This window comes from Zingiber officinale, chromosome 6B, assembly GCF_018446385.1.
Source record: "Zingiber officinale cultivar Zhangliang chromosome 6B, Zo_v1.1, whole genome shotgun sequence".
NCBI classification, from domain to species: Eukaryota; Viridiplantae; Streptophyta; class Magnoliopsida; order Zingiberales; family Zingiberaceae; genus Zingiber; species Zingiber officinale.
In genome coordinates this window covers 72,593,364-72,607,536 of record NC_055996.1, presented here as the reverse complement: position 1 = coordinate 72,607,536, position 14,173 = coordinate 72,593,364, and the positions used below count along the sequence as shown (strand labels likewise).

At 35.2% G+C, this 14,173-nt stretch overlaps 1 protein-coding gene across 1 annotated transcript; it reads right to left on the bottom strand.

The window, feature by feature from the left end:
* Positions 1-9,631: 9,631 nt before the first annotated feature.
* On the bottom strand, positions 9,632-13,553 carry LOC121990279 (GDSL esterase/lipase At1g28570-like). The gene is made up of 5 exons (XM_042544444.1): positions 13,219-13,553; positions 12,921-13,133; positions 10,390-10,535; positions 10,023-10,296; positions 9,632-9,935 (listed from the first exon to the last, which is right to left on the bottom strand). The coding sequence occupies exons 1-5, from the start codon at positions 13,478-13,480 to the stop codon at positions 9,742-9,744; spliced, it is 1,089 nt and encodes a 362-aa protein (XP_042400378.1). The 5' UTR covers positions 13,481-13,553; the 3' UTR covers positions 9,632-9,741.
* Positions 13,554-14,173: the final 620 nt, after the last annotated feature.

Here is a 14,173-nt window from a genome sequence, read left to right as displayed (position 1 = left end):
CGGTGGATAAGAAGAACGTATACAATGTTCGAGGGACAAGAAGCCGGAGCAGAAGCCTGCTCGAGGAGAAGGTCGGAAATTGGATTTGGGTGAGCCCTATTTCAATTGGCCGCAATCACCCAGGCGATCGGAACAGTAGAAGAGCGAAAGAAGCTAATGAAAACTGTTGGAGGCGCCCTCAATAGGAGTTGAAGGCGCCTCCAAAGCTCCCGCACGCCTCTGCCACCTTCAAGTGGAAGGCGCCTCCCATGAGCATGGAAGCCGCCCTCCGTAAGCATGGAAGGCGCCCTCCATGAGCATGGAAGGTGCCTTCAACCAAGAAAATTGACCGTTGCCAAGGGATAAAACTCTATCCCTTGGCGCCTCACTGGAGGTGCTCTCCAAGCCCTTTGGAGGTGCCCTCAAGCTACGGATAGGATTTCCAGGAGCTATAAAAAGGTCCCTGGAGCTAGGAAATAGTACAACAACTTCTGTAATTACTTTCCTAGTTATTTCTGAGCTTTCAGTGTGTGTAAAAGGCTTCTTTGCCTTCAGAGAAGAAGATTTTTAGTGAACTTTTTAACCACCTTGGATTAATAACCAACTAGGCTGTAACCAAGTAAATAGTGGCCTTTTACTTATTTCTTTAAGTTGTTAATTCTGTTTTTAATTGTATTTCTAGTCTAAGTCCAAGGATCAGGAAGGAGTTTTATTTTTCTATTTCAGGCAATTCAACCCCCTCTTGTTGGCCCTGTTGTGCCAACAAGTGGTATCAGAGTTCAACCGCCTCAGAAGGACTAACTACCGACTGAAGCATCAAGATCAAGATGATGGTCGGACCAACGATCTATCCACCAAAATTCGAAGGAGAATTTGCGTCATGGAAGAAACACATTGAGATATTATTCAAAACTAACTTTGAAATTCTACTAATAATTAAATATGGTTTTGTAGCTCCAAAAATCCCCCAAGGAGAAGAAAAAGAAGAATATCAGTGTACTAAGAAGGAGCAAGCAGACTTTGCAACAAACGGATGAGCTAAGTTCCACCTACTCAGCGTACTTCCACCCCAGGAAGTGAATCAAATCAGAGATTATGACTCAGCAAAGGAACTTTGGAAGAAGTTCCTGGAACTGCATAAAGGAACTTCCGAAACAAAGCTTGCGAGATGAGACGTGCTCCAAAATCAACTGACGAACCTCCGAATGGAAGAAGGAGAGTCAGTAGCACAACTACATGGAAGACTCAAGGAGCTAATCATCAGATTATCAAACCTTGGAGAAATGGTAACGAATCAGGATTCACAAAGGTATGCATTAAATGTGTTCCCAAGAACACCGGAATGAGCATCTATAGTAGACTCCTACTATATCTCAAAGGATCTCGAGGTAAGTACACTAGACAATATCTTTTCTGTTTTCAAATTACATGAATCTCGATGTGCAGGAAAAAAGAGACCGAGCCAGAACATTGACCTAAAGGGAAGAACGAACGATTCTGACTCCAAAAAATCAATTGATGAAGACGAAGCTGCCCTAATGGTAAGAAAGTTCAATAAGTTTATTTAATCTAATAAATTTAAATCACAGACGAATAAGGATTATCAAAGCAAAAGGAAGGTCTGCTGTTACAACTACAATGAAGAAGGGCACATCAAGGATGAATGCCTTAAACTAAAGAAGAAGGAAAAGGAAAAGTACAAAAGACCAACATCCTCCAAACACAGGAATTTAAAGGCCACATGGGCTGAATCATCATCCTCTGAGTCCGAGGTTGAGGCCTTCTCAAGACTAGCCCTAATGGCCAACCATCAAGTAGAAGATGAAACCAGCTCAGAGATGAGCATCGATGAAGGGGGAGAGTCATCAGAAGAAAGTAGTAATGAAGGGGGAGCATCAGAAAATGAGGTAAGTAAGGTACGTGCTCTATCTCTTAAGCAGTTCTTTAGTTTTATTAAAATTATTTCTAAATATTTAGTAAAATTAGAAAATAAAAATGTTGAGTTAAAATTGAACTTAGCAAAAACATGCTCCTTAGAAGTATTTAACAATTTAAAGTTAGAAAATGATAAATTGAAAATGCAAATCGAACGTTTGAAAAAAAGGTGCATGCTTAAAACCAAATAACTTTCAAAAATCAAAACTTAGAATTTATGAAAGGTTAAATTGGTATATTAGAAAACATCAGGGACAACTTAGATGAATTCCCAAAGGATATGTACCCCCTAGATTCTTAGCTAACCCAGTAGGAAAGAACCTATATTGGATTCTAAAATTATACTTAGATTAATATTTTTTCATTAAATCTAAGGCTTTTATAAAAGTTAATGTTTAAATTCTTTAAGAGGCTTTGTCTAGAAGTGGTTGATGATACAATAACTAAGAAAATCTAGTGTCTCGCCACAGCCTGAAAGTCAATTACTGAATTAAATATTTAATTGACAAACTGATAAGCTTGTAAAATTAATGAAATGTTTTCAGTCTTTGTCAATTATTTGAAAACTTCATAAATTAGAAATTGTTTTAAATTTTAAAATTCAAGTTATTAAGTTTAGGAGGAGTTGGAATTTTTTAAATTTTGCTAACTCTATTCTATTTTTATTGTTGGACCCCATGGTTTTTTTTTTATGTGATCAAATGGGGAGGAATAGGTACAAATTTAGGGGGAGTTAGAATTCTTTTTGAATTTTACTAACTCTATTTTATCAGATGTTGTCATTTCTTTTATTTGTAACTTTATACTTAAAATGTTTGTTTTGCAATTTCTTTTTTTGCATCTTGTTCGTTATTACCCTAACTTGAACTTAGGTTGATGCACATCAAAAAGGGGAAGATTGTTGGACCCTGTGGTTATTTTGGTGTGATCAACCAAGTTAAGTTAGGTCCTGTTTTGATTTGATCCCTGAGTCTAAGTGTGCAGGAGCTTAGGAGCACAGGAAGTCGAGCAGAAGATGCAGCTAGCGAGAAGGATGACATGGAAAGGGAATCGACGGGCTTGGTACATCCGAGGGACAAAGTACTGTAGAAGATTATATCGATGGACGAGAAGAACGTACGCGACATTCGAGGGATGAGAAGCTAGAGTGGAAGTCTGCTCGAGGAGAAGGCCAGAAATTGGGTTCGGGTGAGCCCTATTTCGGTTGGCCACAATCACCCAAGCGATCGGAGTAGCAAAAGAGTGAAAGAAGCTGATGAAAATTGCTGAATGAGCCCTCAACAGGAGTTGAAGGTGCCTCCAAGACGATCGCACGCCTCTGCCACCTTCAGGCGGAAGGCGCCTCCCATGAGCATGGAAGGCACCCTCCGTAAGCATGGAAGGCGCCCTCCATGAGCATGGAAGGCACCTTCGACCAGGAAAATTGATCGTTGCCAAGGGATAAAACTCTATCCCTTGGGGCCTCGCTGGACGCAACCTCCAAGCCCTTTAGAGGTGCCCTCAAACTACGGATAGGATTTCCAAGAGTTATAAAAAGACCCTTAGAGCTAAGAAATAGTACAACAACTTTTGTAATCACTTTCCTAGTTATTTCTGAGCTTTTAATGTGTGTAAAAGGCTTCTCCACCTTCAGAAAGGAGATTCTTAGTGAGCTTTTTAACCGCCTTGGATTAACAACCAATTAGGTTGTAACCAAGTATATAGTGGCCTTTTACTTATTTTTTTAAGTTGTTAATTCTATTTTTAATTGTGTTTCTAGTCTAAGTCCAAGGATCAAGAAGGGGTTTTATTTTTCTATTTTAGCCAATTTACCCCCTCTTGCCGGCCCCACTGTGCCAACATTATATACCTTTCACCAACAACTAGAGGATGTATATAGTCTGTTTAGATACTTTGTCTTGGGTCATGACTATTTTTATGTACACTTTGACTTATCTGTGGATTTTTAGAGGGGATGCCCCTATAATGTCTATGTGTTTATTTTTTTTTTTTCATATTGCATATGCTTAGGGGGAGTGCCCCTACTATATTTATGTTCCTTGTATTTATTTAGAGGGAGCACGCATGCTTTTGTGATCTAGATTATATGCATAGCTTAAGGGGGAGCTTTATTTCTTTGCTTAATTTTTCTACTCTTGTGTATCAATTTTTTGAAATTTGTCAAGGGGGAGAAAATATTGCATTTAAGTTTCAAACTATTGCATAACATTTTACTATACATTTTGCTAGTTTGCAATATAGTTTACATAGTTTCATACTATTGCAAAAAGTTTACTATCCTGTAAAATGTTGTTTATGTTTATGTTATGATGGAAATTAGTCTAAACATAAATAGATTGTCACACATCAAAAAAGAGAAGATTGTTGGTGCAATCATATCCTAAGGGAGAAATTTTGATGATTGACAATTATTTAAGTTTAAGCCAATACATTGGATCTAATATCAGTTCAAGTTTGTAGGACCAAGAAGGTTGAGGACCGAATTCCTAGCAAGAGAAGTCCTTGCAGACCGGAAGATGGGATGTAAGGCAAGAGAGAACCAAGGAGATTAGGGGACCAGATCTTTGGCACAGGAGAAGCTCTTGCAGGTTGAAAGACCGGATGTAAGGCAAAAGAAGTCCAGAGAGATTGAGAACTAGATTCTTGGCCAGGCAAAGTGTGTTAATTGATTAAGAAAAATACTTAGGTGGTGTTTGGTTCTCTCCAAGGAATCGGAATGGGAATGGGTATCATAGTATTGTGGAATGGAATGAGTATGAGTTTGAGTATCATTCTTAAAAATAATGTTTGGTTAGTTGAATATTTTCAATCAGAATGAACCTAAATTTTCTTTTTTACCCTTAGACGAAAATAAGAGAAAAAATTAGATGGAAGAGAAAGTTGAATGTGAGAGAAACATATGATGAGAGAGAATGATGAGAGAAAAAGTGTGATGGAAAAAAATGAAAAGAGAGAAAGTGTGATGAGAGAAAATGAGGAGAGAAAGCATGATAGGAGAGATTGAGAAAAGAAAAAGTATGATGAGAGAGAAAGTGTACTGAGAGAGAAAGAGGATGGGAAAAAATGAATAGAGAGAAAGTGTGATGAGAGAAAATGAAGGATTAAGGAGAGAAAGTATGATGAGAAAATGTGATGAGAGAGAAAGTGTGATGGGAAAAATGAAGAGAGGGAAAGTGTGATGAGAGAAAATGAGGAGAGAGAGTGTGATGGAAGAGAATAAAGAGAGAGAAAGTATGATGAGAGAAAATATGGAGAGAGAGAGTATGGTAAGAGAGATTGAAAAGAGAGAAAGTATGATGAAAAAATAATGAGAGAATGAAAATAGAGAAAATAATGAGAGAGAGTGTGTGATGAGAGAGAATATAGAGAGAAAATGGTAGATAATGTGTGATGAGAGAGAATGAGGAGAGAGAAAATATGTTGAGAGAACAAGTATGATGATAGAATGAAGAGAGAGAGTATGATGAGAGAGAATAAAGAGAGAGAGTGCAATGAAAAAAAATTGAACAAATATACTAAGGATATTTTCGTCCAAAACTTAATTCTCATTTTCATTCCATCAAAACCTAAGGAAGGGGTGGGTTTCATCCATACCCAAGTTTTTGGGTTTCATTCTAAAATCTTGATTTCATTCCCATCAACTAAACATAAGGTTTGGGAATGAATCCATTCCCTCATTCCCAAACCTCTAAACCAAACGGTGCCTTAATCAATTAAGAATGTATTAAGCGATTAAGTTAATCGTTTAACAAACCTTCTATTTAAAATAGAAGGTTTCCTAGTCGATTAGTGTAATCGATTAGGACACCGTAAGCAATTAGATCAATCGCTTACGGTGTCTTGTGCTTCGAATAGAATGTTTTTGTTCGAAGCTTAAGGGATTAGCTCAGTCTATTACTAGACATTCTACTCGAAACAAAATAATCCCTGATCGACTAAGCTAATCGATTACCTTAATCTTAATCGATTAGGGTAGGCGATTCGGAGAAGTTGTGTAAATAAAATACTCACCAAATCAACTACTTTAATCGATTAACACCGGGTAGTTGATTAAGCTCACTTCTTATCGATTAAGACTCACACAATAACAAAAAAAAACCTTGCTCTTTCTCGAAGGGTTTAAGAAGGCTCGAAGAGCCTGTTTGAGCACAACTGTTCGATTTCCCTCTATCATCTCCATTGCTCACTAGTGCTCAAGCTCAAGCGCTCAAGTTCTCACTAGTGCTGCAATCTCAATCCACTCAAAGAAGAAGAAAGTGTGCTCAAAACTCTAATCTCTTGTCTTCTTTTTCATTATGAGGTATTCAGTTAAGAGAGGGTTGTAGATCATTGTGGAAGGTTTCTCCACCTTCGGTGTTGATCAGAGTTTCATACTGAAAAGTGTGATCGTGGTGTGGATCCTTGGATTAGTCACCTTAAGCAGGTGGATACCAAGTAAATACAAGGAGTTAACATTGCCTTCAAATTTCCACTGCACAAAATCAAGTTAACCAAGAAATCCAAGTGAGTCATTCACCCCCTCCTCCCCCTTTCCTAGCTCAATCGGTCCTAACACACAATTGTACTTTTTTTTTCTAAACACCCATTTATTGCTTATCAATTTAGATCCCAAAGGGAGGTTAACCAAAATCCAAGTTTAGTTAGATATTATTGAATCAATTTCATCATTCATGGCCTTTCTCCAAAAGGAGGCATCCCTTGATAACATCGCTTCAGTAAATATTTTTGGATCTTCCTATATATTAAGCAATAAAGGTAATTTATTAACTATACTATTTCTATCTCCTTCAACTAAAAAGGTTAAAACTTGAGATGAAATAAATTCCGGTGCTCTTTCCTTTCACGTTGACTTCTCTTTTATTCAAAAATTATCATGGACTCTTTTCTTTTATTTTGAGTGGAGGCACTATAGGTTCACATGGTTTATTATTACTAGATTCTAAACTATCAATAAAATCAAATTTGAATTTATTTTTGAAAAATTCAACATATCTTGATTTCACAATTACATTAGAATCCATGTTCAACAATTTATATGCTTTGGAATTTTAAGCATAATCAACAAATACACTTTTAATTCCTCTTGCACGGTTGCACCTAACTTTGATGATTTAGGATCACGTACTCTATAGAAGGCTAAACAACCTCATACCCTCAAATATATCAAGTTTGGTTTTCTTCCTTTTAATACTTCATAAAGAGAAACATGTGTTTTTATAGAAGTAATTCTAATATGTATGTGACAAACAGTAAGTAAAGCTTCTTCCCACAAATTATTTAACAATTTAGCATTAAAAAACATTGAATTAATCATATCTGTATAAATTCTATATTTTTTCTTTCGGCCAAATCATTTTGTTGAGGAGTAAATGTTGACTTTTGGTTAATAATACCATGCTCCTCACAAAAGGCATCAAACTCATTTGAAAGATATTCATCACCTCTATCACTTCAAACCATTTTGATCATTTTATCCTTTTGATTCTCAACTTCAACCTTGAAAAGTTAAGGCGGCAGCGTTTGGTTTCCTAATTTTTCATTCTCATTTTTTGAGAAAAGGAAAAACATTATTTGGTTGGCAATTTCCACATCCATTTTCTAAAGGAGATATCATTTTATGAGAAAAATAGAAAATATCTAAAAGTCATTTTCTAAAAAAAATAAAAACATGTATTTTTTAGAAAATAAAAATAGAAATCAAACGCCCCCTTAACTTTTCAAATGCTTCTTCATTTTTTGTTCTAATCAAAATATACATAGTTATATTTAGAACAATCATCAATCAAAGTGATAAAATATCTTTTTCCACCTCTAGTCAAAACACCATTATACGCACAAATATCAACATGAATGATATTTAATATTTGTATGTTTCATTTAACTTTTAGAAATGACTTCTTAGTAATCTTTGCTTGTATTTAAATTTTACATTGATCATATTTTGTATCTTTACAATTAATCAAACCATATTTATACATATATTTTAAAGATCTAAAATTTAAGTGTGCTAAACAAGCTTGCCAAATATCAAAGGAGTCAACAAGATAAATATAATTCATAGCATTATTATCATTAACACTTAACTTATACAGTTATACATGCCTTCACATAAATAACATTTTCCTACAAAGGACCTATTCTTTGATACAATACATGTATTACCCTCAAGTACAATCTTAAGGTCATTCTTACACATAAGACTAGTAGATATATACAAGATTTTTTTCTAATGTGAGGAGCATGGTAGATATTGCTAGTTTAATGAAAGTCATTTTCTTCTCAAAGGAAAATTCAATGAGCAGTATTCCTTTTCCGGCAACCACCGCTATATTATAAGGGTATTGTTAAATGACCAGAATCTGGCCAGCTAGAATATATGCATGCATGCATATGCATGGGTATTTTAGTAATTTCATATAGCCACATTAATTATATGCATGTCCATACATGCATTTTAATTGGGAGATAGAGATTTCTAGCTGGCCAGATTCTGGCTGGCAAGATTTACTCATATTATAATTCCCCATAAGAACAGTTTATTCTTGCTTTTCAATTTAATATGCATGAGGAGAATAATTTCTTATCATTGCAGACATAAATGATAGCACTGGCATCAAGCCACTAATAATTGGACTTTGTTGTAGTCATGTTTGTTTCGATTATCATGCTAATTTTCATTTCTCATATCATTACATAGATTTCTTCATGTTGTCTTTTAATAGCATTAACATTATTGACATTAAAGTCATTTTTGTGATAATTTTTCTTGCCACAATTGAAATATTTATGAAGAAACTTTTCTTGACCATTTTTAGATTTATTGAACTTTCTATCATTATTTATTTGAAGTTCTTTTTAAACTTGCTTGTTTGGGTAATATTAACTCTAAAGGATTCATTACTATTGTCCATTTTATCCTTAAGATCATGAGGCATAGTCTCATCTTTAGTTCTCAAATGTTTTTATAAGTCCTCCAATATTAAATAATCTCTGCTATGTAAAAATTTTATTTTCTAACTATTCTAACTTTAAAACAATTTAATAATAATTATACCCAATGATTTAAAATTTTCCATTTTTAATTCCAATTTGGTAACAATAAACGACTCCCCTCGCGAGGAAGCAGAAAAGCATAAGCTTGTGGACGCTCGTTGTCTGCACGTCAAGGACTAGAAGAGTCTGCACACTTCCAACTTGCCCGTGATGTTTGTGAAAGGGACGTCGGCCACGCCGTTGCATGCGCATCCACCCAGGCATGCATGCAAGCTAAATTAGCCCTACTATTTACGTTGATAGTATCCAGTAATATAGAACATTTCTTATAAATATTTATGATTATTATATTTATATCATCAATTAAATATTTTATTTTTTAATTATCTAAAATTTTATAATTAAATATTTTATATTTATGGATCCATCTATTAAATGTCTCACTTTATATTTTTTTTATCCTTTATGATTTCAAATTCCTACACAAGGATATTTAAGATTAGAAATATCTCCTCTAAATATAAGCAAAGTTAGGATGAGAATGCTGCTGAGCTGTAAATGTTTTTGTTGGAGAGATAGATTAGTTTCTTTTACAGAAGAAGTATACAAACACATTTGTACCATATTAAATGTTGCAGTCATATCATAATTATTATTATTTTCATAACTATTGAGATAATCTATTACTATAATATTCATACTAGTTAATTTGTATAAATTCAATAAAGTAGCTATTTCCTTTTTTTTCTTCTATTTTCTCTTTTTCTGTTTGATTTCAACATGGTCAAGCATAATAATTATTCCTCCCAGCATAAAATATCGCGCTAGCTGAAATCAGCATTTTTTCTTTAGTAAAGGAATCGCAAATGGTCCCTCGACCAAACCGTCGTAGATGGCCTTGTAAGTTGCTTCCGTCGGGTGGAACCCCTCCCACGAAGCATATTTCCGCGGGTTTCTACAAACCGGTCCGGTCGATTCGCACCCATGCCCGTTGCCTCCGCAACAAACCGCAAAAGGTTCGCTGATTCCTGCACAAACCATACGCATTTACGTGAACCAACTCGATCCGGTCGAACCTCGGTCCGGCTCACTTAACCATACATATATACGCATACCGAACCGGAGTTGGTCGGAGAACATCCGCATCCCGGCCCCGAAATAATCCGCATACGCGATGGTAACGTTGGGGTATACCCTCGCGAACCGGCTCAACCGAGCCGTCAAGCGGCCATTGTGGTACTCGGAGAACCGGTTCAGCCACAGCAGACACCCGTTGCCATCGTAGTCGCCGGGGTTGTCCTGGTGATACTGCCAGAGCCACGCCGGGACACAGCCGATAGGCAGGTTTCCGGGGACTATCAGAGTTTTTGCACCCATTCTGATCAACCTCTGTTCGTTAGATTATTAGTGCAGCAAATCTAAGTGATTAGTGTAGAAATTAAATTAATTAATTATCATAATTATACTTAAGAGAGTGGTTACAGTGACGCTGGAGGAGATGGCGTGAATTACACGGGGGACGATGCTTATGAGTTTGTCATATGGAAGCTCCTGACGGAGAGCTGCGTTGTAGTCATTCCCTCCGATCTCCCCAACTATGAACAGTGACCTCTCCAAGAAGTTGGGATCTGAAAATTATTACATTAATATTATTGTCAAACAAAGTTTGCGCAGATTATTCGGCATAAGCGGCTCCGGACTTGATGGCCATGTGCACAAGAAATTCTACACCCGCGGGCATGCGCCCAGCAAGAATCGAACCCCCACTTCGCGGTTTCACGTCGAAGTCCATTTACGAAGTTTTTGTCATACAAGAAAATATATAAAGATAATTAATCTTAAGCATATAAGCATATTTTCGATAGTGGTGAAATGTTTTTTAAAGGAATAAAGTGCTAATTAAATTATTGGGCTAAATAAAAAAATAAAAATGAAAAAGAATCCTTTTTACTAGAATAGTCAAAGGGCATTTTTTTTTAAATTTATTATCAAAATTATCTATTTTTGAAATCGAAATTACTTTTGATTTTGATAATTTATATGATGCAGTTTATACCATCATAACAATTGTAATCCTATAGTTGGTACAATATGATGTTACCAAAAATCAATTGTTTATATTTTAGTAATTAAGATTAGCAACGGCTACAATATAATATTAACTAATGTATTTAGCAGTTATGATCCTACAATATAATATTAACTAATATTAATAAAATTAATTAAAGTATTAATAATTTATAACTACTATAATATAATATTGATAAGTACCGTTTACTAGAAATGAAGTGATTATATTGTAGTAATTTATATTACAGTAGTTAATCGTATTTGCTATAATATGTAAATTATTAATATTGATCAGAATTAAAATATTATAGCAATTATAATTTTATAATTATTATACTAATATCAAAAATAAAAAAATAATTTTAAAAATAAAAAAATATTGAGACGGAATGAAATGTTGTTTTAATAATAATAATAAATTGTTATAATAAATAATAAAAATAGGTACTCTTTTAACTTTTATAAAATGAAAAAGAGGAACTAAATTTTAGTGCATTAATTATACATTTGACTTTTTCGATATTCTCGATTTTTCCCCTTTTTCTAGTCACATTTCCCACAAAAGTCAATTCCAGGGTTGCTAAGGCCTATGCCTAGGACGAACTAAGGTATACGCCACTAAGCCTTATTTATGACCCCTATTTTATTAGGACCCTCCTAATTTTATATATATAGATAGTAAATATTTAAAATTATCAACTAAAATAAATTTTAGTCAAAGATTTATTTTTATTGATAATTTTAATTTCTTATTAATTAAATTAGATTTGACTAGTAATTTTTAATTTTTTTTATTGGTTGAAGTTAGATTTAATGATGATTTTTAATTTTTTATAGGTCAAATTTAAAGTTAAATTTGATCATAATCTTTTAACTAATCAACAATAATTTTTCATTTTTGACTAAGTTAGATTTGACATGTAATTTTTTATTTTTTTTTTAATGTCCAAATTAGGTTTGATATATAATTTTTAGATTTGTTGATAATTTTAATTTTTTACTATCAAAATTAGATTTGACTTGTAATTATTTATTATTTTTTGACTAAAATTTGACAAGTAATTTTTTATTGATAAAGTTTGATTTAGGATCAAAGTTAAGTTTGTCTAATAAACTAAAAATATTTATAAGTCATACTCATTAATAATTAATATTTTTATAAAACATTTTTAAAAGTCCAAAAATATATTTAATATTGTACTAGACTATTTTTCTCTAAAATATATATTTTTTCTCATTGTTTCTTTTTATATCATTATTGTTGTGTCCAGTTCCTTCCCAAGTTATTATGTACACAAACTCTTGTTTTAGATTTCATTGTCAATGAAAAAAAACAGATTACTAACTAAATATTTTTTGCAAAATAAATTTGATTGATAATTTATCGAAGTTAAAATTGATAAAAGAATAATTTGATACACAAACACTTATCAATGTGGGTCCCGAGTAGAAATCTATTGTACACAATTTTATTATTCTTTGAGATAGACTATTTTTGCAACCCGAATTTGTAACCTCTAAGTCACACATGTTAAAATTACTAAATAAAAAATTAAAAACAACAATTAAAATGTATATTGAAAGTGTTATAACAATTTATCACTCATTGTCAAATTTAATTAATATTTTTTATATTTCATTGAAAATTTTTAATTTTATTTAGTTAATTAAAATGTTTATTAAATAAATAAATTATTTTTAAATAACTTATGCTTGAAAATTTAGTATTTTTTTATTTTTTACTGATAATATGGGTAACGTCGTCATTGTGTGACTTCAGAAGTGAAGGGAGAGAGAGAGAGAGAGAGAAAGGAGGAGGATTAACTACGTACTCGAAGGATCTATTTTGCAGCTTCTTCAACACAAAACATTTCGAGCTAAAGAAAACTCATACAGAAATTAATCTCTAAAGCGAATTAAAATCCAAATTAATTAAATATTACCTTGAAACGAAGGATTGGACTGGAGGAGTTGCTCGAACCAGTTAACTTGGGCGTGCAGGGTGTTCTTCCTCAACCACCCAGTCGTATCCACCCCGAACCTGCTCAACTCGTTCAGGCTCAACGCCGTTGCTCCGGCGAAGGCGAAGTTTGCTCCTTTGGATAAGTCTCCTCCGCCGAGGTAGGGCTGCACCAATGGCAGCCCAACGCGTTCCGCTGCAACATATATATCAACTAACAAATCATGCAAATTGAGATTCACGCGGCCGTCTCGATGCCCAAAAGTCAGTGATCGACTCACCGATAAAGTCTATGATGAGTCGCCCGTTAGAGAAGCGGCCCGTGGGGCGGTGGAAGTAGGTATTCCCCCACGGCGGCCGACTGACCGTGGTGTTGAAGAAGGTATGGGCGAAGTTGCCGGTGTCCTGCAGCGAGTCGCCGAAGCTGAATATGGCAGAGAAGCAGCTGTGCCGCCTTGCATGGACCTGCACCTGCAACAGCAGCAGCGCCAAGAAGAGTATGAAGAAGCAGGACAAGGCGGAGGCAGTAGCCATAACACGCATTCACGATCCGACGCCTGATACACAATGTATATATCTTCACTAATTACGTGTTCTGAGGATAAGTAATTACTGTGCGTATCGCATCGCATCGCATCGTATTAATGCAAGCTGTGGGAATTGGAACGTAGCCGCGAGGCGAGGAAGGACTAAGGAGCAAAGCAAAGGCATGTGGACGCGCGGTGGCTGCACGTCAAAGGTTAGTGAAGTCTGAAGCCTTCACGCTTGCTCGTAGACCTGACCCCGGGCCGGGTCTGGCCCGGACCCGGCCCGGGCCCGTAACCGGGTCAACGGGCCGGTTGCCCGTTGACCCAGTTCGCCGGGTCGAACCGGAACCGGCCCGGCAAGTTGCCGGGCCGGTTCCGGTTCATTGGATGTAAAACCGGCGAACCGCCGGTTAACCGGCGGGTTGAACCGGCGGTTCAGCCGCAGAATTTTTTTTTTTTTTTTTTTTAAACGGCTTGAACCGCCGGTTAACCGGCGGTTCATAGCCGTTGGAACCGCCGGTTAACCGGCGGTTCGTAGCCGTTGGGAGGGTTTTTTAGGTATTTTTTTTCAACGGTTAGGATCATTTGACCGTTTTTTGATCAATGGCTATGATTTAGTGTCCGTTACTATCAAAACTCTATAAATAGAGAGCTTATTTCATCATTTTCACACACATCTTCTCTACTCTTAATCTCATTTTCGTATTCT

What these genes read in the sequence shown, in the direction of transcription:
- LOC121990279 (XM_042544444.1), bottom strand. Translation starts at nt 13,480, where the DNA reads ATGCGTGTTATGGCTACTGCCTCCGCCTTGTCCTGCTTCTTCATACTC. An exon ending in ACTCATCATAGACTTTATCG is followed by an intron (nt 13,134 to 13,218) that starts GTGAGTCGATCA and finishes TATATGTTGCAG; the next exon opens with CGGAACGCGTTGGGCTGCCA. An exon ending in GTCCAATCCTTCGTTTCAAG is followed by an intron (nt 10,536 to 12,920) that starts GTAATATTTAAT and finishes AATAATTTTCAG; the next exon opens with ATCCCAACTTCTTGGAGAGG.